Below are 26,166 nucleotides of genomic sequence, written 5' to 3'. Positions count from 1 at the left end.
ATAACAAAGACAAAGCAGGGAATTCCCTGGCAGCCCAGTGGTTAGGACTCAGCACTTTCACTGCCGAGGGCCCGGGTTTAACCCCTGGTTGAGGAAGTAAGATCTTACAACCCATGTGGCACGGCCAAAAGAACAAAACAAAAGCAAAGACAAAGCAAATGCTTGATTTGATCTGATCACTGTAAACACTGAAATAATTTTGCATAGAAGTCTAACACTGTCTCTATATATTTAAAAAATCTCCAGCCATGCTCTGTCCTGTTTTATGGCCTTTCCCTCAGTCTAGATGCCATTCTCTCCTTTTATATATAAAATTCCTAATCATCCATTAGTGTTCCAAGGTTTTCCTCAATAAAACCTCCACTGACTTGCAGAGTAGGTCAGGTACCTTGTTATATAGTTTCTTATCAGCCATACATAGTTTTCCTTTATAACTTCAATACCACTATAATTAAATAATTATTAGTGTAATTCACTGTTTAAAATTCAGATTCTCTCATAGAATGTCAGCATGATAAGGGCAAAAACGCTTTCTCTGTTTTTCGCTGTTTCATCTTTAGTATCTAGCATGGTACTTTGCAAATAGCAAGTACTGAAAAAATGTCTTTTGCAATGAAGAATTGTTCAGCTTTGCAAGTCCAGGTAGAAGGAAGGAAGGGAGGGAAAAAGCAGAGAAAGAGAGAGGAGATAATTAGAGAATCTATTTATTCATTCAGGAATTTACCAAGTGTTTATTATATGACAGTTTCTGTGCTGGGTTCTGCTCATGAAGGCAGGTGGTCTGATATTTTTCCTTAACATTTACCTAATTTAACTTTATCCCAGACACATTTCTAACTACATCAAAATACTTGTCTCGTACTGGTCAGGGATTATATTTTGATGAGGATCACCAAAAGGAAAAACAAAACAAAAACCTAATATCCAACAAAATGAACAAATTAATGAAATGTCTAGGTAAGAGCTTTCTGGCTACTAAAACTTGGCAAGCTGAAGGTTTTAATTCATATCTACCTACAGCTTATATACTTTAATATATGAAATATGACATGACTGTTCTTCTTTTGTTTTGAAGCAGTAGTTTTTAAAGTTAGTAGTCTTCTCTATCCTGAGGTTGAAGGCTGAAGACATCAAAAATATACATTTTAAGAGTTCTCTAGTGGTTAGTTATATATTATTTGATTAACAAAGAATTTACTTTTAACCAAACTGCCAACTTGTTTAAAGTATTTGCAGTAAGTGAAAAGAACATACTTGCCCACAGTTATGTGAAAATTCCCTGCTACTTTATTGACATATAGATGACCACGAATTCTGCAAGCATCTGGAGGCTGTGATGAATCATCTTCCCTGTTACAACAAGATATATTAGAATTACTTACAGCATATTCAATAAAGTCACCATATTTCTGGTGAGAAAATTTTATAGAGGGGGAAAAAAAATCCCTAAAGATCAATTTTTAGGTAATGTTCTAAATGTCAAAAGTAGAATAGCAGTTTTTTGAAGTCTACACATTTATTAAAAAACATCTACAAAATGAAAAAACTTACATAATTATTATATATATATATTTTATTTACACAAATATAAAATTTCAAGATTATTCAAATTTAACCAGAGGACTAAGTCTAATGAAAGAAGAAAAATTAAAGTAAAGAATTACTAGTCCAACAAAGACATGCTTTTATCATGTTTCTGGTACTTTAGGGGACAGGAAGGGTTGGGAAAAAGAATGAGTAAGGGAAGGGCAGGCCACTTAACTTCAAATAGACATTAACATTTTCTTCCTAAGCAAATGTAAAACCTCTGTTTAGTTTTAAATTTAAATGATCATTTTCATGATTATAGCATTTCCAAATATCAGCTCTTCTAATCTATAAAAGAGACAAAAGTGAAATAAAAACATGAAAGTCCTAACCAAAGTTTATACATCCTCATAATGGTAAATGAAATTAATTTGTTCTTAAAACCTAGTACAATTTTATATGAAGGTACACCATACACACATAAAAGAGAAAAATTAAATGAAAATAATATTTGGGATAATCCTGATCAATATCACAGGCCATAAATTTAAGAGTAAAAAAGACATCTTGAGACTTCCCTGGTGGTCCAGTGGTTAAGACTCCGCGCTTCCACTGCAGGGGGCGCGGGTTCAATCCCTGGTTGGGGAACTAAGATCCCATATGCCGCACGGTGCGGCCAAAAAAAAAAAAAAAAAGACATCTCATCATACAGAATGATTACATTTTCTCTAAGAAATATAAGATTCAGAAGAATAAACCAATACTAAAATTATGTCACAGTAAATTCTTAATAAATAGTCTCACAAAATCTCCCACCTTGGTGGAAGTGCTGTTGATGTACTTTTAAAAGCACTTTTAAATATCACATCTTGAAGTGAATGTTCTTCTTGCAGTCTACTCTGAATCAGCTGTAGCATCCTAAATACAAAACAAACAAGCAATAGTTAAAAAATACAGTAAGACACACAGAGAAAGCCAACACTATTTTAAAAATAACACAGGTAGTTGACTTAGCTAAGCCATACATTTATTATTACATAACTTTATTCTAAAATAAAGTCCTAAGTATTCTTTGGTCATTTTCTTGAAAGCAGGAAAAGTGAGGGAGTATGGCTAGAGGTCTAACAGCTGGGCTCCTTATGTCTGTCTAATTCCATCAGTAATGAACGTGTGGACCCTAATTACATGTCCATTATTGGTGGAATCAGGGTCACCAAGAAAGAACTTCTGTTAACCTGAATATCTAAATTCATCTTTCATGCATGCATGCAGCAATAACAAAATTCTTAGTTTTTGTTGGGCATTGAATAAAGTGTTATAGATACAAAGAATGAGACAAATAAGAGGCCACATAATAGATCTGATGGATTTAAAGGGGCAGATTACTGGGGGTTAAATCCACACAGGAGCATCCAATTCTCATTACAAACCAGGCCACAGTGACATTTAATATCACCTAGTGTCTGCCTTTTCCAAAGAAACCTGAACTTTGACAAGACCATTCTAAACGAAATATTATATTCTACCTATAATTTTTAAAAAGAATATCAGCATATAAGGTATAGGATTATAGAGAACAAAGTATACATTTGAGAACTCACGCTTAGATTTTCTTTTTAAATATACTTAGCCACTAAAAACACATTAGTTGCTTGAAGATTTTTTTTTTACAAAATTGTTACATTTACAATAACTCATGAAATTACTTATTCTGAAGAACAAAACCAAGAATAAAAGTATTTCTTCTCTCTAATATTTCTAACATTTTCAGCAATAACTTTGTATCTTTAGATATAATCCTATTTTATATCCTTTAATCTATATCTTTATATAACTAACATCCAAAGTCACCTGTATCAGAGTTCAAACTCAGCAAGTACAAAATTTACACCCAGAGGGAAAGGAGGGATGAATAGACAAAACTGGGAATTTTCAGGCCAGTAAAACTACAGGTACTGTAATGGTGAGTACATGTCATTATGTATTTGTTAAAACTCACAGAGTGTACATCTCCAAGAGTGAACTTTAACGTAAACTATGGACTCTGGGCAATAATGATGTGTTCATGTAGGTGCATAGATTGTAAGAAATGTACCACTCTGGTGTGGGGTATTGATAACAATGGAGGCTGTACACGGGTGGGGGCAGGGGGTATTTGGGTACTCTGTACTTCTCACTCAGTTTTGCTGTAAACCTAAAACTACTCTTAAAAAGTCTTTATATATTTATATACACATACATACACATAAATAACTTGGAAAAATTATTAACAAACATAGGAACTTAAAGAAGAAGCAAATGTAAATCAGAATATATTTCACATCCCATCATAATGATATAGTAAACATTTTTTAGAAGTGCAAGTGAGAGATAAAGATAAAATACGTATGCATCACCCACTAAGAACACTGGTAACAGCCCTATTTAAAATAAAAAGTCATTTTTATACTGTAAATTTAGTAGAAATAAAAAACAGTAATCAGGAAGGCTATGTCCAGGGTTTGAGATTTCCTTTTAATAAAGGAAAGAGATTAATTGGGATCCTAAATATTTTAAGAAAGCAGAACAATTGAAAGAAAACTTAAATATCTTTTGGCAAATTCTATAGGTAAAGAACGTTTTGGTATGCACATTATTCAGGTTGTTAGGCCTTAGGCATCTCTAGTCCATTCAAGAATATTTGTTTAGAAGCAGAACATGATAATCTAGGAAGCTTCAAGAAGCCAGATCCCATCTTCAGATTTACATGTACAAAGACTTAAAATCTTTAGATCTAATGCTAACAGAAATTGAAAGCTTCATATTTCTGCATGTCTTGTATTTCCAGAGTTCAACTTTTATTGCTTGGTCAGTGGGAAAAGAGGTTGATGACACCAAACTGTGTGTCTTCTGTTTCCAGAGTTCAAGTTTTAGCGCTGGGCAGTGGGAAAAGAGGTTGATGACACCAAACTCTGTGTGTGTGTGTGTGTGTGTGTGTGTGTGTGTGTGTGTGTACGTGTATAACTTCTGCCTCAAATATACCAATAAATACCCGAGCTTATATTCCATATATAAAAGGATGTAGAAAATTCTACTACAATGGAAAATGTCTATCATTTTAACAGTAAAAACACAATCTCTTCTCTCACTTACTACTGGTCTTGAACACTAAATAAAATTCTAGATGAAAGGAGACTTCTCACTTTAACATTTCTGGAATAAAGTAATGTATTTCATCTCTGGATGGCTCTCTACTAAAAGCGCTAGAAGCCCAGAGACACCTAATATTCAGTTATTTTGTTCGACACATTCGTTTCAACTTTAATTTTAAAAGCTCTCCAAATGGTGAAAGTGGAAATTAAAAGAGAAAGGCCTTTGAAATGTATTTAGGGACTAGAAAGAAAAAAAAAAAAAAATGGTTAAAAAAATTTTTTTGTAATAATCTTAAATTAGGTAATGCCTTTTTAAGCATAAGACATAGTCTAGAAAACAAAAAGAAAGAAAAGAATGGGGATGGGGTAACCATTTATAACAAAGAACTAATTTCTTTAATATACAAAAAATCGGGCTTCCCTGGTGGCGCAGTGGTTAAGAATCCACCTGCCAATGCAGGGGACACAGGTTCGAGCCCTGGTCCAGGAAGATGTCACATGCCACGGAGCAACTAAGCCCGTGTGCCACAACTACTGAGCCTGCGCTCCACTCTAGAGCCCATAAGCCACAGCTACTGAAGCCCGTGTGCCTAGAGCCCGTGCTCCGCAACAAGAGAAGCCACTGCAATGAGAAGCCCGGCACCGCAATGAAGAGCAGCCCCCCCACCCCCGCTCGCCACAACTAGAGAAAGCCCTCGCATAGCAACAAAGACCCAATGCAGCCAAAAAACAAACAAAACAAAACAAAACAACCAAAAAATTATTTAAAGTTATTAAGAAAAAAACCAACAACCAAGCAAAATGGGCATACGGCATGAGCAAGCAGTTTCACACACACAAAAATACAAACGGGAAAAAAAAATCCACAGATATTCAATTGGTTTACAAAGAAATGTTAACTAAAACAAGTGCAATACCAGTTTTCACCAATCAAATTGGCAAAAATAAAAAAAGTCTGGTTATACCCACTGTTGGTGAGGTTGTATAGAAACAAGTACTCTCACATACTGATAGCTTTGGAATATAAATGAAACTATTTAGGGAAGATGTTTGGTATTATCTATCAAAATTTTTTTCCAGTTTTACTAATATATAACATTGTATAAGATTAAGGTATAAATATATGATTTGACAGATGTATATATGTGAAATGATTACCATCATAAGTTTAGTTAACAACCACCACCTCACCATTACAAATTTTTTTCCTTGTGATGAGAACTTAGCAAAACATTAAATATACTCTAAAAGATAAATTTCATTTCTAGAAACTTTATATACATATACATATATTCACTCAAGTACATAAGGGATATATATATATATATATATATATATATATATATATATATATACACATTCACACAAGGAATTAGATTCAAGAATTTTCACTGAGCATTGATATTAGAATCCTGCAAGCAATCTAAATGCCCATCGATAAGTATCTGATTAAATAAATTATAGCTTATCCATAAAAGGTACCACTATATGTACTTAAGTGGGAAGATGTCCAAAATATGAGGTTAGGTTGGAAAAAGAAAGTTATAAAACAAATGTATAGAATGACCCCATTTGTATTAGGAAAAAAATAACATAAGCAAATATGGAAACATGTAGAAAATTACACACAAACAGAATATTTCTAGCAGGCTACACAAGAAATTTAACTCTGGTTATTACCACCAGTCAGTGGCACTAGGTTTAGAGAATGATGAGGAGGCTTTTACTTTCACTTTATATCCTTTATATTCAAATATGATCATATATTGCTTTTAAAATTTTTTAAATAGTTAATACAATTTTAAATGAAAACTAAAATGTATTTATGATTCAAAGTGCATTAAAGATTATATGACTTTCCTAAGATCTGATAAAATCTTTGAAAGTGTAAAGATTATATTATATACTATATTCTGCTAATATTTCATCCAAAGAAATGCCTAGAGAAATATATTAATCTATGAATAATTTGCAGTAGACAAAAGAGACAAAGCATGATCTAATTTCCATGGACCACAATACTTTGTTTACTTATTACCTCTGCCACTCTTTTTGCTGTGGTGAAAGATCAAATATTGCCTGAAATAAAGGAAAACATAATCACTAGCACTGTCAATTTCTCTTGGCTCTTATATCATAATTTTTAAAAATTTTCTTTGACCAAGGAACAAATTTATAATAACATTAAAAACAAGTATTCATTATTTACATTTAATCTTCCATAAGTCAAACTGAAAAATTTAAAATTTTACTCAAAAGTAGTATAAAGAAGTTTCACTAATTGCGAATATTTTTCTATTACAGTTATCTACATTTATAGGAATGGATACAATGCAATCTATCACATGTACAAAATGATATTTTAAGACTTAAAATCATTTAAATGATGCCAGCATGAAACTTAAGTATTTAAAAGAGAAGAAGAAATGAAAAAGACATACAGCTTAAGTATAATATTTCAAGCATCCAAAGCCCATATTCTTGCCAGGAAAATACCATGATAAAATCAAAAAGTTTTGAAATGACCTAACAATGTCACTATAATTCCCAAATGTATTAATCAAGAAAGAATAATTCAAGAAATTTTATCTAGGCACTATGTTCACCAATTCAAAGACAAACTTAGCGACTTTGTAGAATCAGAGGAAAAAAGGCAAGCTTCTCACAGTTTGTGGCAATATCCACAATTTAATTTTCCAACAAAAAGTCCACTTTTGCTTTTTATAAAGGCAATTTATAACAAGGCATATTAATTCTACTTTCTAACTTATCAATATTATTAATGATCCCTCCACAATCATGCCCTAACCTACTACTCTCTCACTATAAATCCTCTCTTTAACCCCTCATTGCATCAGACAGTTCTACCTCTGTGCCTTTGGTTATTTAATTATATCAACCTGGAACCTTCCTCTCCTGTAATTGTGACCCTAATGTCAGTCTAAATTCTATACACCATTTGCTCTAGGTTAATGATTACAATGAAATTACTTTGATTACTCCTCCTGCTGAACTTGTCTATACCTTGCTTCCCAACCTTTTTCACACCACAGCACACAAAGAAAATGCTATAAAACACACCATGGCAAACAGATGAGGCTACATGCAACTGCTCCCCAGTTACCTTGTGAATAAAACTACTGACAGCAGGGACTATGTGATTCTCCCTTTGACTTCCCCAAACTGCTCGGTATAGCGCTTAACACGGCGGGTAAAGAACTACTGAGTGGCCTACTTTGTGCTCGGCACTATGCTACTTAAATCATTATCTCACTTAACCTTCGTAACAACCTTGTGAGTTTGTTATTATTCTCTCCTTTTTATATATAAAAAAGAACTCAAAAGATTAAAAAATTTTTTCAAAAATCACAGATAATGAAGGTCAGTATATAAACCCAACTATGTCAGATTCCTCACTTTCTCACATCCCTAAAAGTAGTTATTTTCTTTAAATAAATAGTAGCTATCATAGCATATTGTGTGATCATGGTTTAGAAACCAGTAAAATTATTAGAATTAAGTTTTTAATATTCAGACTGCATATGAAAAGAATGAGTGAAAATTTAAAAACAAGTAAAAATTATCTCAAATAATTTTACATTAATAATAATTCTTAAATATTTTAATATAAATTAGGACAAGGGAAGGAATACTTACGAAACACTGTTAAACGTTTTAAAAATTACTGATAAAAATATACAATTACATATTTTTAAGTTTCTAACTTTCTGGCTAAGACATGACTTTTAGTTCATGACAGTTAAATTAAAATAAAACTTTCCTATTCCACAAATGATTGAAAGAAATGGCAGAAACTGTTACAATGGAATAATCAAAGATCTTGCCACAATTACATAATTCTGACATATTCATCAGTGCCTAATACCTGCAATTCATTATGCTTTACATTTTGTGAGCTATAAAGAAGAAAAAATAAAGTAATTGCTTTTCAGGAGCTTAGAATCTAGCTGAAGAGACAAGTTGTCCAGAAAAAATATTTATTAAAAAAATCAGAGACTTAAACGTGAAGAGAGTGGGAGTGACAGACACTCAGTATGGAGAGAATACTAGAAAAACAGCATAAATAAATTTTAGAGGATAAGTTCAAGATGATTATCTCCTCAAATTCTCACAATGTCCAAAGAAACAGAAAAATGAGGATACAAACTGTATCATTATTTTAAATCATTTTAAATTAGCATCCATATGCTGGAAATTATCAAAAACTTATGCAAAACAGCATACAAGGGAGACTAAATTGAGAAAAGAGCCCAACACATAATTTATTTCATGGGACAGGAAAATCCATGAAAGCAGTAAATCCCCAGTTCAGAGTAACAGAGGAAAACAGGTGATAAAAGATAACAAGACACTTGAGGAAGAGACAGTCACCATCCTAAGAAGACTTCTAGCAGTTCAATCGAGTGCCAGAGACCACATCACAAAGGGCATTCCACAGCATTATTATTCCCAGATTACACGTGACCTGGACTGTATTCTAAATTAAGCAAAAATACTGCTACAGCTGGCTGCTAATGAGGACAGTCACACCAGTTAAAGAAAAAAGGAATTACCCTAGCTAAATTTAACCTGTCAAAACAAATACAGAAAAGGAAATTTGGGGTGCCGTGGTGAACCACTCTGCCATCCTGAACCCAATGTGACTTCCTGCTTTCTTTTCAAAAGCATCTGAAGCTCTAATTTTGCTTAGAAGAAACACAGTATATCTAAACTATATATCCTTCTCCTTTCATTTAGGTCTGGAAAAAAAAAAAGTGGGGGCAGGGAGGGAAAGGGAACCGACATAACTCAACAGTCTATCTCAACTCTCAGTCAGTTAACTGGCCATTTATTTTCCCATCCTAAAGATGAACAAGAAAATAGATAGCTAGATAGACAAAAAGATTCATTAATTTGAAAGAAGTGGTAAATCTGAGGTCCGAGGGCTAATTTTCCTCTGTGATACCATTTCTAAAAAGAAGAAGAAAAGTGAAGTTTTTCTAATTATTTCTCAATGAGATTTAACATCATGAAGACAGAAAAAAATGGAGTGATCTGCAATATATCAGAGGTGGAAAATATAATCACTGAATTTTAAAACATAATGAAGGCATTGAAAAAAAAAGATTGATCCTGCTGGATCAAGGTCATCTCCCAGAACTCACAGGCAAAGTTCAAAATATGCATCTTATGCAAGAATTGATAAAAATATTGAGAACCACTCCATGAAATTCAACATCACTTGATAAGAATTTTAAAAAAGAGGTAAAACCATTACTCTGAACATCATTAAAGCAAACAAACAAGCAAAAAACACTTAAAACTTCAGATCATTAATACCATCAAAAGCCAAAAATAACTAAAGGGGATCCACACTTGGATATATAGGATAAATATTTGAATTTCAAAAGTAAAAGAAAAAAGCATATAAGTAGATAAATATGTTACCTGCAAAGAAAAAAAAAATTATGTCAGAAGGCAATAAAGGAATGTCTATAAAGTTTTGAGTGTAAAACACCATAAAGCAAGAATTCTATCCTCAGCCAACCTTACATGTATTAAGAACAGAATGACATAGGCAGTCTGTCATAAAACATAACCCACATATTCTTGCTTGATAAGGAAGTCACAAAAAGTCCCTCACAAAACGATAAACAAAAATAAAGAAACTAAGAAGGGTAGAAAATAAAAGCAATAAAACATAAAGTTGAATCATTATTCCTAAAATAGTATGAAATAGAATGCAAATGTTAGTGTCTGATAATAACCATCTAGATCTAAATTTCCAGATAATAGTTTAACATGCAATAACATGGTACCTGAATTTGTAAGGTTCCTAACCTCATTAAAAATTACTGATATCAATTTTTTGAGTGGCAATACAGGAGTTAGGAAGTAGGGTGGTTCAGAGTGGCAGTAACAAGTTACTTTTTCTTTAGAAAATTTTATTTAAAAAGTGTGTATCAAAAGGCATAAATATATTTTGTTCATGTAAACTAAAAATAATTTGGTAATCAAAACTGACCTAAGAGCTTCCTTTTTTTCTCCTCCACACATTCAGTTACTTCTAATCCTCCTCCATCACCTTTAGTCTTCACTTTGCAATTTTGTTTAAAGAGGGTTCACAACTGTCAATGGTAAACAAAACAACTCAAGAATGCATGGGTAAACATAAGTACCACAATGCCAACAGAGCAGTCAGCAAGGCAGAGAAGCTGGGAGTTCCATGCTTTGTTCTCTAAAGCTTCTTTAGGGCTAGTTCTGATCATGACCTGTTATCACCTACCCCTGTAATGTGATACCTGCCCCTGTAATGTGATGGTGTTTTCTGACAAATTAATTTTATTACACACAACTTGTGCTATGAAAACAATAAGAGAATGTCAGTATTTCACTAGGTCTGGGAAATGGAGGTGTGAAGGAGAGAGGAAGAAGTAAATGCATATGAAATTTCTCCTCTTAGATAATGCTTCATTCTTGATTACAAGAGAAATATAGCTCAAATGTTTTTAAGAACTTAAATTGGGTAAAAGAAGAATGCAAATAAGACACAGAATTTCCAAATCATTAGAAGAAAAGAAGAAAATTTCATCACTATAGCAACTGTATAAAAGAGAAAAGGGAACTGTTAGGAAGCATTAACAAAAAATATAAAATAAGTATAAGATTATAGAGGCTTATCCAGAATGCTAACAAGGCTTTGGTATTAGATATAATTTGGTAATTAGATATAATTTTTTCTTCCCCATAAATGTTTACAAAGAATATGGAGTACTTCTGTTTATTTGTTTTGTTTTTGTTTCATTTATTTTTTATTGAAGTATAGCTGATTTACAATGTTGTATACTACTTTTGAATTAAGAAAATATATTTTTTAAAAACTAGCTCAGACAAAATTAAAAGCAAATATCAAAACTGTCTTCAAGGGAACAATTCCTCAAAGCATACTATTTAAAAGAACATGTAAATCAAACTTACTGGTTCATAAACTAGACCATCTGCAGATGCAACCATTGTTTCTGCTAAATCCAATACATCTGCTCCAATATCTGCATAAAAAAGAATTAGAAGTTTTATATTTTATGCTGAGAGTCAAACTATATCCACTAACCACTAACATAAGAAAAAATAAATGGAAAAGGAAAAGAGATTTAAGGTTGTTCTTAGATGAAATCTTTTAGAAATTAATTTCCTTAATTGGATAAAATGATTTCACACTTTAAAAAATTTTGTCTGAACTACTGAATTCTTGGTCTCTATTTTTCCAGCAGTAATTTAAGACACAATTTAAGATGAAAAAGCATCTTCATTTTTGAGAACTATACTGACTCAAACATTATCTATCTAGCATATTAACATTTTTCCACTTCTACCAGTATAATTAAGTGAAGCCAGCGAAGAAAACAGAAAAGGGTAACATCACCATTAACTTAAAAGATTTGGATCTGTATTTTAATATGCAAAAGTAAAAGTAAAGGGTAGTAAATTGAAACTGTGAAAAGGATATGTTTCTGGAATGTGGGTGTAAAAACCGGTACGCCAAACAAGAAAGAAATACAGGATATCCCTAAACTAGAACTTCGATTTATAAAAATTTCCTCCAATTTTCTTTCATTTTAATTATACTAATGTGAAAGTTAAATCTCTTTATGGAGAAGAAATTTAAAGAATACAAGCTGGGGAGAAAAACAATTTGTATTCTTAAATTAAGATATCATAAAGGAAAAATAAAGTTAAAACAACCAGTGGCTTTTACTTTTTACTAGCAACTGTTTAAACCATAATCTATATATGCAATCATCAGGTTAAACATGTACTTACACTGACACTTCATGGCAACAGTAATATCTATATTGATTCTCAATTTGCTAAAAGACAAAAAGGAAACATTAGAACCTACCAATTGATCAACAAAACATGAGCAATATAAATCAACTGATCTATGAAAAACTTGGACTTCATACAGAATAAAATATGTCAATTAGAACTTGGATAGCATTCATATGGGCAAAACAAAGGCACTTTAAAAGTAAAAATTCTATTTTGTAATTATTCCAAAAGCCTTTCTGATTTCACAAGTTTTTAACACAGTATCCTTCATTTTAATGGCAATTCTACAATTAGTAAGTCCAAGCAACTCAGAGAAAAGTATTAACCTCTGTTTACATAAACCTTACATAGACTATGCCATTAAACAATACAAAACTTTCAAAATCAAAAGTTAGGAATTGAAAGCCTTTCTCTCCTTATTTACCAAATAAATACCATATATCAGGCATTGTACCTGATGTCCTACAAATACTATCCTCTTTATTCTTTACCATGGACCTTTATTCTTTACCATGGACCTATTCTTTACCATGGACCATGTAGATAGCTTCAGTTCTACAAATAAGCCAATGGTGTTTACGGCAGTTTAAATAAATGCCTGGCTTAAGACCACATAACCACTGAAGTGGCATATTGGAAACTAGGTGTGTGTGACTCAAGATAAATGTAGCCAAATTACCAGAAGAAAAAAAAAAACCTGATTCTTAAAGCTTTGCATGGCCTTTTAAAAAGGCTCAACCAATGCCTTATTTTCAAATGCTTAGTTCAAATCAAATTAATTTTCAAATATCAGAATCAGCGCCATGAATAACAGAATGAGTACAATCAGGATCAGTCCTGTCCTGTGCTTCCTATCAAAACTTTTTTTCACTCTAATAATTTTCATCTGGTTTCAATAGGGAGTACAGATTCTTAGAACTTCACAGAGTCTTAAAGTAGTCTGGAGTTCAAACTGTGTTCCAAATAACCCTGGGGTTTAGGCTCAGGAGATTTTATAGGAAGAGGATGAGGCCAAGTAGACAGGCTTCTGGGCATCCCCACTACACTTATGTGGTGAACTACATGACTTCATTTGGAAAGAATCAAAATTATTTCATTGGTGCTAAAACCAAAACAAGAAAAACAACAAATTCCTTAAAAGCTAATGGCATTAAGAATAACACTGATGTTATAGATCAAGAAACTGAGGCCCAAAAGAAGTCGGTTATATGACTTGCCCAAGGTTACACAGCAACTATTACAAATGTTGACTGACTGAATTCTCACTGACCTGAAGAGGAAAGTACTATAATTATTATTCCCATTTTACAGAAAAGGAAACTGAAGCACATGCAGAAATAGATTTAGTAAGTTCCCTAAATGGCAGAGCTGGGATTGAAATTGAGAAGTAAATGTTTCCTGCTATCTAGTGCAATCTAAGTATGATAAACCTGTTATCTTCAATCAATTAAAAAATCCAAATAATACAAAAAAATTAAAATAAAGTATATTTTGTCTCCTAATTAAGGTACTAATATTTTAAAGGTTTAAAAGTGATGTTGTTTACCTTAAAATATAGTTTATACACAATTTACAACAATCAAGCTATAAGCATAAACAATGTAACCTTAGACAATTTATTTTCCAGCTCACACAGATGAGTAAGATATTTCAAAATCTAAAGAGTAAACAATTTCAAAACATCAAAAATTTCCGTCATTTCAACATCTAAGGAAGAACATATTCTCCTAACCTTTTTAAATAAATGCACATTCAATCAGAGAACGTTTCTCTTAGAATTTAACCAGTATTCAAATTATTCTAAAATGTTTTACCTGATGCATACAATTAATGAGGATTTTTCAGTACTATTTCTTCAGAATTAAAATACACCAAGTATAAAAGGTTAGACTTTTTTTTTAAATATGTTACCTTCAGAGCAATTTAAATCTAAAGGTATTTCAAAATAAAGTTACCTAGAAAAATCCTTGTCTACTTCATATTCATACTTCATCCATGTATCTTGATATACTGAAAATTCCATTATAGTTAATAAAGCCATAGTGGTAAATGCTATTAGAGAAACTGAGAAACCAACAAAAAAAAGAAAGAATTAAAACAATTTTTAAAAGGTAAACAGCAGAAAACTATTTTAAGTAAGATTAAAATTAGCAAAGAATACCCTAATATGATTGCCATGTGAACGAATATAATAAAAGGTTTTTCTTAAAATAGTCATTATAAATTTTTTTCTAAAACAGCTCAAAAATGAAGATTTAATGAACACAAACATGAACACAAACATTTGCACTAGTGAGAAAGCATTTTATTTCTTCAATATGAAGGACATTTCTCACTAAATAGATTTGTCAAAATTCTACAATACATAAAACTTTTACCTTGTTATATATAGCAGTGTCACAGATAAGATAAATGATGAAAGTAAGCATAAGTTTTACAACACAAATTTGAAAGTAGTCCCCTCATAATTAAAAATGTATCCATGCCTATAGTCCAATTAAAAACAAAACAAAACAAAACAAAAAAAACTAGCTTAATTTCTTAGATCCTGAGAAGCCACAACAATCTGTGTCGGAAACTCAAATAACATCTCCAAATCTCTAATAAAACTCTTTCTACTTTGAAAGCTCCTAAGTATTTCACTTCATTTATAAAAGTAAAAGATCTAACAAAAAGAAAAAGCACTATCATATACTATGACAAACTACACTTAAAATGGATTGTGCATCAAGAACTTGTATTATTTTCATTAACAAAAGTTAATCACAAGAGATTAGAAATAGCAAGCAATTTATTACACATTTTACAAAATGAAATGTCAATCTTATGGGAAGTATATTGTCTTATCAGCTCTTCATGGGGAAAGAAATAATAGTAAATACTGTTACAGTTGCATATTTTTCTGATATATTTCATTATTTATTTATTTAACAAATACTACTATCTGTACCAGGCACTGCTCTGAGCATTTTATAAATATTAATTTATTTAATTGCTACTGCAACTCTACCTGGTAAATACTGATATCATCCCCATTTCATAGAAGAAGAAACTAAAGCGTAGACAGATTAACTTCCTCAAGATCAAGTAGTTAGGAAGGGGCAGAGGTGGAATTTAAATCCAGACAGTCTGATTCCAAAGTCTAAGCTCTTAACTATTACCCTATGCTGCCTCTCTTCAGTAATGTGAATGTCTATAATGTCTAAATTGAGTTATTCTTAACCAAAACAGACTGAGGCAGTTTCAACCTCATTAAATAACTTCAATTCTATTTACATATAAGAATCTCGTTAATATACGTATACATAACTCAAGAGCACCAAAGCAGTAAAACTGGATTAATTTGTTCAGTAATGTTTTAATAAACACTGCTAAATGCACAGACTGCACTGGGTTGGATGCCAAAAAGAATATATATAAGAATAAAATTAAGGCAAATAGTGTGACATGAGGACAGTCCAACTATAAAGTTACTGCACAGTTCACTGATGAGTTCTTCCTCATGGCTACATTTCTGTATGTTCTTGATTGATAACTTAGAAGTTGCATTTCCTGAAGGAGTTTTAATTTGAACTGATACTCACCTGTACCACCACTGGCTGAAGTCTCTACATAGCTGTCAGGAACTTTCGGAAAGGCATCCAACTCTTTCACCAAACTTAAGGTCTTCTTCCGATTCAGTCGCCTCATCTTCAGGAAAACCTTCTTCTTCTTTCATATAGTCATGCTAAGGAATAAAAAATGAATAAATGAATCCTCCAAAAAGGTTTCTTTTATTTTTAGATAACTGACAAATGTCCTTGGAACAACGTAACATTCTCATTCCTCCTTGAGAAAAAAAAAAAGCTTAACACTTATCCACATCTCTTTTTTCTCCACTTCCACCCTGACAAAAAGTACTAATGAAAGGCAATTTACACACACACACACATTAAATAGCCAAAAAAAGTGAAAAGCAATTCAATCACATTTGTAATATTTGAATATACAAATTAAAATAAGAAAGTTTTTCTCCTATGAAATTAACAAAACATATAAAAATAATACATTCCCATTAATGGATGACAATGAAGTAAAACAGACATGCTCATACACTGCTAACAAGAATATAAATATTCACCACTCTTCTTCTGACTACGTAAATTTCTTTTTTAGGAATGTATCCGAAGGAAAATATCTGTGTTGTGCACAAAAATTTGATGAGGATATTTCTTGTATGGCTATTTTTAAATAATGAAGATAGAAACGAACTCCTCATATCCAATATACAAATTACAGTGAATTAAAAGTTCTAAATCTATGTAAACACTGAAAATCTTATAAAAGAAAACATTTAATGATGTAAGAAAATACTCATAATACATTAAGCAAAGACCAGAAGGCCATATTCCAGTTTTATGGGAGACAGGGAAAAAGATATATGGGAAACAAACAGAAAGCCTATACACAAAATGTTATAAGTAGACCATGGGAAGATTTTGTCTTCTTTACAAAATTATGGACTTTCCAAATTATCTGTTTTTATAATAAAAATATTATTTAAAAATTGCTTGCTATTCTCTTTTTGATCAATATGCCAACTACATCTAAAATATGCTAGTCATAAAAATAACTGAAATCTCAAATATTTATATAATTTTATATGACTGATTTATATAAATAATATTATAGGTGATACTACAAGCATTACCAGAAATCAAAGTTGTATTGATAAAATCAACACATAACATAATAAGTTAAATGGTTGCAAAAGTCACTAAAAGAAAAAGAATGTCTCTAGAAGAAGGCAGAAAGACTTGTCTGAAATCTAAGTAGGATTAATACAGAAAGAACAGACCACAGAAAGAGCATTCATGGAGAAAAAGGAGACTCAGGGAAGTAAAAACTGGCAGTAATCATGAACACTGTCCAAAAGAGAGCAGGCCCTAACCAGGGGCACTACTCATCAGTCCATGAAGGAGCCATTGCCCTAAAATGAAGCTAAATGCATTAATGGATTGATTTCATTTGCCATTATAAACACCCAACTAACTCCCCTTGCTGATTCCATGCTCAAAAGTGGCCTTCAGAATATAATTTTGCTTTTCATGTATATGGTTTTCCTAAGGAAAAAAAGAACATGTAGACAAGAGATGACAGTGTTTGATCCCCATGACAGTTATAAAACTGCTCTTCTCATCTGTAAATTAAGCTTCTGAGTGTTTACTAAGCATAAGCCATGCTCCTCAAGTTTGTTCAACTCAATAATCAAATTTATTTTCTGTACCTGCTTAGCAGTAACAGCACCAAGACTGATCCTTCTTCCATCTTTCAATTTATACTCATTCTTTCCTACAGGAGTTAAATAATAAATATGTTCAAGCCACTTATCTTTAAGACAAAACTCTCCACTTAAGCTCAAGTCCAACCCCAACTACTGCATAGATCTCCAGCTGCATACCTACAGCAAAACTTAAAGGTATGAGTTGTCCATATTCATATACTGAGACTACTTCCTCGCCTCTCAACTAAATTTGCTCTCAGCAAGGTCATTAACAACTTGCTTAGTACCAAATCCAATGGACACTTTTTAGCCCTTAATCAATTTTGCTTCTGAGAAAATATATTTTCTCACTTATTCATCACTTCTTTTTCTTCTTGAAACAGTCTCTTACCTTGGCTTAGGTAATACTATACTCCTGATTTTTTTGTTTTATCTCTAAGACCTTCTTTGGCTTATTTTGCAGATTCTTCTTCCTCTCAGAGGGCACTAGGCCCTCCTCCCAACCTCCACACTTTCCCCAAGTGATCTCCCATCCCTTCCATTTCTATCTACACGTTGATTCCTCTCAAATCTTTGTTCCCAGTCCAAATCTTTCTGCAGACATGTATATCTTTTTGCCTTCTATTACATTTTCATTAGGGCATTCCAGAGACAATTCAGACTAAACAAGTCTAAAAATAAATACTTCACCCTACCAAACCTGTTTCTCCTCCTGTGTCCCTATATTCGTTAATGATGACACATGCACTCAAATGCACAAGCTAGAAACATAAGTTGCATCCTTAGACTTAAACTCTTCCTAAATGTCTCTCAAATCTGTCATTTCTTTTCCAGGCCCATTGAGAAGTTCCTTAGTAGGAGCCTAGTCTCAGCTGCCATAATCTATCTCTGCATTGCTTCAATCTTCAATCTTTCAATTCACTCGCCACACTACAATCAATAATATTTTTAATACATAAAACTGATCATATAAATTTTATTTTAAAATATTTTTATAGGTTCCCATTACATTTAAAGAGTTTGGACCCTATCCTAACATGGTTTACAAAGCACTCAAAACACAGGCCCTGCTTATCTCTCTTCAAAACCCAATCCCTCAAAGTCTTAGTTCCAACCACACTAAATCACTTTCTATTCCTTAAACATGCTATTCTCTCTACTATAAATATCCTTCCCCCCATCCCCCACCTCCACATGTGGCTAACTCCTATTTACTCTTCAAGTCTCAGTCTAAATAGCTCTCTCAGGGGAAAAAAAACAAACTTCTATGACCTCAAACATATGAGTTATAGCATGGGCTCCTAGAACATTGTGTCTTTATCACACTATTTATACTTGCTTGTTTAATTTTGCTTTCTCCATTGTAATTTTAGGGCAGGAACTATGTCTAACTTAATCTTTGTATCTCCAATGCACAGCAGGTTACCTGATAATTATTTATGGAGGGAAGGAAAGAAGGAAGGTGGGAAATTTCCCCAGAAAAACTCATGGTAGCACAGCTTTCCAATCAAAACATTCATACTTAGATAAGTAAATATGTAAAAATATAAGATCTACAAGAAGAATTTTTGTTTTGCTCACTACAGTATATCCCTAGCACCTACAACAGTGGTTGGCACATAGTAGGTATAGCATTGTTGAGCAAATGAATTAAACTGTGAATTTTACTTCCTAAACTTTCTATATTGTAATGAGCTCTATAAATGCTTTCTTGTAAATTATATGTAAGTATAAAGATATGGCAAGCAGCTAGTTTTACCAACCCTCTAACACTTCATATAGCACTTCACCTATCCAGCACTCCTCCCTTAATCATCTAACCAGTGCACTCACTTGGCTATTTCCCAGCTTCTGGCTTCTTCCATTCCTAGTTTTCACGATTCCACGGCCTGACCCCGAGGGCATGCATAGGGCACTCTCATTGCCTCTCCCCCGTCCCGGGATAGAAAGCTGGACAACAGCAGGCTGTGTCTCACTTTCTGCTAAGACAGCTCTACTCTACAGTGGAGCACCTTGCCACTCTGCTGCTGCTCCGGTCCCATTCCTGTTAGCTCAGCATTAACCTACATCCAAGAAATTCGTTCCACCTCGAAAACTTGCCAATCTACTCTATAGAGCCACTGTTCTGACATGAACAAGTCATCCAATAACTTCCAGTTTTTCTAAAAGCAATCCTTCTACCTGCTCTTTATGAAACATGACATTCTCCTGGTGGTAATTCTCTTTGAATCATACTTCATTTCTGAGACTCACAGGTAAAGAAGTAGCATGTTTTAACACGATATCTCAACCATCTCTTCCCTTTTCAAGTCTATCTTCTAATAATAATAATAAACACACATACTACATAGAATTATAGCTTTCATATTATGTGCTAGGTATTATTTGAAGCACTTTACATATTAAATTCATTTAATCCTCTAAAGGACTCTACAAAGTAAATACTATTTTTATTCTCACTTATAGATAAGGAAACTGAGGCACAGAACAGTTAAGTATTTTCTTTTTTTAAAAAATATTTATTTATTTATTTGGTTGCACCGGGTCTTAGTTGTGGCAGGCGGGCTCCTTAGTTGCGGCTCGCCAGCTCCTTAGTTGTGGCTCCTGTACTCCTTAGTTGCAGCACACAGGCTCCTTGGCATGCGAACTCTTAGTTACTGCATGCATGTGGGATCTAGTTCCCTGACCAGGGATTGAACCCGGGCCCCCTGCATTGGGAGTGCGGAGTCTTATCCACTGCGCCACCAGGGAAGTCCCCAGTCAAGTATTTTCAAGGGCCACACAGCAGGTGGTAGAAACTGGATTCACTGCCAAGCAGCTTGGTTCCAGAGTCCATGCTCCAACCCACAGTGTGTACACTAACTCACTTCAGCACTTGATTCATCTTCCATTAACACCTGGATATATTTAGAATTTCCTTAATGACTTCAGCACCTGGATCATTCACTGTACTTCTCTTCTTCCCCATTCCATCACCACACTATGACGCTCATTCTTGGGCACTCATTCAAAATGATAATCCTTTTACCATGTAAGCCTAACAGATATTCTCCAGTGACTTCCATCTTAATTCTATACAAAGCCACACATGAACAAGGCCATGCTTTGGCTCCTCTTTTAACTTTTAAAACTGTTCCACCTCTAATATCCAAATCACCAATTTTCCTCTCTGAGCAGAAACAATTATCCTTCCAGCTCTTTAATTTCCTCACTAGGGAAGAATGTACTCTTCATTTTCCCTGTGTTCTCAATCCCTTGGATTCCTCCCAGTCATCCAGTTCCACTGCTCCCATTCCCACTCTATTTGCCTCTCCATCCAGCTCGGTCAGACATTTTCAAAAATGCATTTAGAAAGACCCTAGATCAGTGGTTTCCAGAACCACAGAACTGCCATTCTGTTACAAAAGTTTCTAGTCTGTACCTAAATGAAAAAAACAAGGACAAAATAGGATTTTTTTTTTAAGTTAAATTTATTCAGTTTAAAAATCTGTCTTTTATTCTGAGACTATTTCCTTCCTTTTTTTTAATGTGTCAAATGTCCTTTCTTTTATGAAGTGATAAAAGTAGATAGAAAGCTTTTTGTTTGTTTTGTTTTTGGATATCCTCCTTTAATAAAATTAAAAACTGCAATTCTGTATCAGTCCTTAAGTCCAGCCCCTTTCCCTGATTTTTTCTATACATTTTTTTGTACTGGTTAACAAAATTTGGGAGCCATTATGCTAGATTCCTTTGCCCATTGGTTGGTGTTGCTCTTCATACTTTGACAATCTCCAGTCCAGTACCATAGCTTCAATTTCTCTCCTGAACTGTTGTGTATACTAAAAAATAAAACAAGCAAATTCCAGGAAGTCACTGATAAAAACTAAGACAATGCTTTGAAAAACTGCATAAGAAATAAGAAACCACCTTTCATGCTGGAACACAGAGACACATTATCAACACTCAATCTAAGTAATGTCATACAGCTAGTATTTCATCATCTGTGTCCACGTGAATATAATGAAACTATCAGATGCTTTGCCAAGATTAAAATATAGAATTCATGACACTTTTATGGTCTGCTCAATTAAGTTTAATTACTTCTTCAAACAAAAATGGAGACACAATTTATCTTCTGCTACTCACACTTTATGAGCTAACTTCTATTTTTAATGATATTTAACAATATGAGAAATATTTAATTGGTTAATACACATGGCCATTGTTGTGAGTTGAACTATGTCTCCCAAAAGGATACATTTAAGTCCTAACCCCTGGTATCTGTGAATGGGTCTTATTTGGAAATATTTGGGTTTTTAAAGATGTAATTAGTTAAGAGACCATACTGCATTAAGGTGGCCCAAAATCCAATGATTGGTGCCCTTATAACAAGGCCACGTGAGGATACACAGACACACAGGGGAGAATGCCATGTGAAGACAGGCAGAGATTAGAGTGATGTATCTACAAGCCAAGGAGCCAAGGATTGCCCAGATGCTAGAAGAGACAAGGAAGGTTTCTTTCCTAGAGCTGTCAGAGGGAGTATGGCCCTGCTGACACCTTGATTTCAGTCTTGTAGGCTCCCGAACTGTAAGAGAACAAATTTCTATTTTTTAAAGCCATCCAGTTGGTAATTTGTTATGGCAGTCCTATGAAACTAACACAAGCCATTAATAACAATGAGAAAGGAGATGGAACAAATATTATCCAGGCTATCACTGAACTTCAGAAACGAAAAGCAAAACCAGAACTTATATGTAATTTTAAACTACTTGACAATATTGCATTAGAATACAATAAATTTTATGAAAGATAACTTAGTTTCACTTTACAAACACTAGATATCAAAAAAGTACTCACTCTTTTTACTTTAAAACTTTTTACAACAGAGTTAAATTTTGTTTTTAAAATTATTTACACTAACATAATTCAAACAAATCTAATAAACTTCCAAGTGATTAAAAAAAAAAGGTTTACTTGGAAGCCAGGTAAGATGGTATAAATGTGAGTTTTCTGTGATCAAAAACACTAGGGGTACTTCTAGGCACTTACCAGCTATGTGACAAATTTGAAAAGATCCTCAACTTCTCAGAATTCTCTTTTATACTTTTGTTTTAAAAGGAGGGACGTAGACATAATGGTTACCTCACAGTTTTTAATCAAGATAAAAATGAGTCATTTGATAAATATCTGTTTCTAATTCTCAAAAGAAATGCAAAGACTTGTAGGATATTTGAGGTTTATGTTAAAGTCTTTAGGAAGGTGGGAAAGTATCTGAAGTTAGGTGATAATAACATGAATAGACTGAGGATTATATAAATTGATAGAATGAAAGTTAAAAGAAGAGACTATAGAGTGATGGCAACACAACAATTTGGAAGTACCTAGTAGCGAGATGAAGCAAAGACAAACATCATCCTCCTCAAAGAATGGTTTGACTACAGTAACTACTCAATAAAAGCATACAAAACTGAATTAAATTAATTGAATTAAACAAGTAAGGAAAGTGTGAGGAAAAGGTCAGAGACACATGAAATATATTGACAACAGAACGAAGGTCCCCAAAAGCAAGGAGAATGGGTTAACAAGGCACCTAGGGCAGAAATGACCTAGAACTGACCTAGACTGAAGTAAGACTGCATGGAGTAGTAGAAGGAGGAATGTGTACCTTAGTAATTAAGAGAGGATAACGGCTTAAGAAAGCAAGCAATTGGAAGATGGAGTTTAAGGACATTTTAACCATATAGACTGAAGAGTTTAATCAATTTTGGAATCAAAGAAATTACTTATAAAAGCGTCTTCTTCAGTCTATATTTTGACTAAGAACAAAGGCAACATTTTGTGAGTAGGTATAGAAGTTAGAAAACAAAAATTTAAAAATAACAAGAGCTAACATTTAATGAAAGTTAACTGTATGTCAGGCATTGTTCTAGGTGCTTTGTATGTTTTAGCTCACTTGATCATCACCACTCACTTTCTGAGTTAGGTATTATTATTATTCCCATTTTGCAGATAAGGAAACTAAGACAGAAAGAGGTTAATTTACCCATCATGACATTAAGAGGCAGAATCAGAATAAATATAGAAAAACTGTTGAATAGGATTTGGAGCACGCACAGACTGCCTAAAAAGTAACTTCTATTAAAAATGTTTCACTATTTCTTCCAATTAAATGACTAATCCTCAAAGAAATTTATCATTTTTTCTAATTCTTTTTTGTTGCTGTTGTTCCAAACTAGTACTGATTTCCTCTGAGACTTTCAAGCTTGATATATGTTTATGATTTGTACCCTCAAACAATTACAGCAGTCAGTTGTGACTGAAGTTCATCATCAAAAAGAAAGAAATTCCGCCCCACGTTCTCCCCCCGAAGAAAACCATGAAATTTCTTTTTTTCATGTTTTTCCTCTAAGAGAACTGGAATAATTGCATCAATTTGGAGATATCAATAAACAAATTAAGTAAACAAACATAAGTCCTGAATTCTTCAGTGAATAAGCCTAATTCATTTCTTTATAATGGCTGTACACCAGAGTTCAATGAAATACCTAAGTACAACTGCAAACAAATAAATAAATCCCGTTTTTAACTGTATCTTTATCTGCTTCTGTATCTTCATCTCTAACTGATTCTGAAAGCCAGTCTTGCATTATTTTAACCGATATTTTGTAATTTTGCGTTGTCTCGAGGGCACTAAATCCTAAATACAAAAGTTACTGGAACGTGTTTTCTCAAACAATGACCTATTAATTCTATATACTACCAATACCCAAGGCTATTCTCTACCACGAGCTGACATGTTATCTAACAAGGGCTTCTTAACTCTTTGAGGATTTCAGAAAAGTAGTGACACTCGGACCTGTCTCTCCTACAGCATCTCACCCTGCCCTGCCCCTTTCTCAATTTCCTAAGCGGCGTGCGACCCTCCCGAGGCGAGGCCAAGATCTCGGTCTTTCTTAGAGAGCGCAACTTGCTGCGAAGAATTTGGTATCTGAATGGGGATGGGAGCCAGACACCCGGGAGGATCGGGACACGATCAGGCTGGTCTTCACAACGCGGGACCCTCCGCCCCTGCGGACGGGAGGAGCCACCGGGGCACGGGGCACTGTGAGAAGCAATGGGCCAGGGTCAGCAGCTATGGGGACGCAGCTAAACTCCTTCAAGTTGGAAGACAGCGGAGAGACACTGGACCAGGAAAAGGGGAGCTTCCAGGCGCAGCGCTGCCCAGGGTCCTGCCAGTAACGACCACGGGGAAGGGAGGTAGACCGGCTCCCCGGTCCGGCCCGCTCTCCGGAAGAGAGGAATTAAGACAGGGAGCCAACGCTATGACGGGCTCTCACCCCTTTAACCACATTCATGCCCTGAACAGCCCTGGAACAAACGAGAAAACAGCACCCAGCGAGGTTTCAGTATTTTACCTTGTGCTACGGTCCCAGCCGACCGCCATGTTTCACAGAAGCCCGGTCGCCCGGGCTCCCGTTTACCCGGAAATATCGCGAGAACGAAAGCAACTACCACCGTTAAAAACGTCAGCGGGGTTGGGGGGTGGGGGGAAACGGTGTAGAGTTCTCGCGATATTCCTTTCGCTGACGAAGTGCTTTGTGAATCAAGAGGTGTGAGCCAAGTTAAAGGGGCGTGGCTAAGCAGAATCGAGGTTTAAACTTATTTCAGTTGTGATCATGTGGCTAGCAAGGAATTAACTTCTCCAAGGAGAGATTTGTTACCTACCAACGGATACTTAGAGACCACAGAAAGAATCTCAACTCCTCTAATAGTACTTCGTTAGGAATGAGATACTTGGGCGCAGGAATTAACATTTGGAGCCCTATCCGTATTACTCTTCCAAACTCTGCACCACGTTTTGTGCCCCTTTATTTTCTTCTGTCAAGAACGTTTAAACTTTCCTTTCCAGGCACAGGTAACGCTTTTAATTATTTGTTAAATGTTTTTCTTGTCTTCTAGATGGTAAGCTCCGTAAGAAATCACATCTGTCTTCCTCATTCTTATACCACCAATACTTTTCTATGCACTCGAATATTTGTTGAGAAAGAAAATTAATACTTCATTCACCTTTTTTCCCTAACACTTCATATTATAAGAGGTAACAGAGGGGACTTTGGGAAAAAAAGGGCTCAAGAGCAAGCCCATGTGTTACCAGATTTTCCAAACATTGAGATTTTTAATTTTATGATTTATTGACCAAAAATTCTAAGGGAAGCGTAATAATGACTAATTCTTAAAGGGTAAGCACTGCTTTTTTTTCCCCAGTAAGCAATATTTATATGCTTTACTTTGCTCATCTCGTTTAATCTTTTACAACTGTGTACAATAATAACATTATTTACCCATTTAATAGATAAGGAAATTGAGTCAAGTGGCAGTTAAGTGATTTACCCAAAGTCAGATAGCTGGGAGAGGCAGAGAAATCTTGACCAC

General features: G+C 33.9%; 1 protein-coding gene across 3 annotated transcripts in view; it reads right to left on the bottom strand.

The window, feature by feature from the left end:
* ERGIC2 (ERGIC and golgi 2) overlaps positions 1–25,231 on the bottom strand; it is a 35,409-nt gene extending 10,178 nt beyond the window's left edge. The window contains exons 1-9 of one of the 3 annotated variants that reach the window (XM_061204656.1): positions 25,149–25,209; positions 17,755–17,819; positions 16,073–16,215; positions 14,444–14,552; positions 12,480–12,526; positions 11,637–11,707; positions 6,697–6,737; positions 2,344–2,445; positions 1,255–1,350 (exon numbers count right to left, since the gene is read on the bottom strand). In XM_061204656.1, the coding sequence (XP_061060639.1) occupies positions 1,255–1,350; positions 2,344–2,445; positions 6,697–6,737; positions 11,637–11,707; positions 12,480–12,526; positions 14,444–14,552; positions 16,073–16,178 (572 nt within the window). In that variant the 5' untranslated portion in view covers positions 16,179–16,215; positions 17,755–17,819; positions 25,149–25,209. Of the gene's footprint in view, positions 1–1,254; positions 1,351–2,343; positions 2,446–6,696; positions 6,738–11,636; positions 11,708–12,479; positions 12,527–14,443; positions 14,553–16,072; positions 16,216–17,754; positions 17,820–25,148 lie in introns of all 3 variants that reach the window. The other 2 variants (XM_061204658.1, XM_061204657.1) reach the window with 2 other exon arrangements.
* Positions 25,232–26,166: the final 935 nt, after the last annotated feature.

This window comes from Eubalaena glacialis, chromosome 11 (assembly GCF_028564815.1).
Source record: "Eubalaena glacialis isolate mEubGla1 chromosome 11, mEubGla1.1.hap2.+ XY, whole genome shotgun sequence".
Taxonomy (NCBI): Eukaryota; Metazoa; Chordata; class Mammalia; order Artiodactyla; family Balaenidae; genus Eubalaena; species Eubalaena glacialis.
This window is presented reverse-complemented; position numbering and strand designations above follow the sequence as displayed.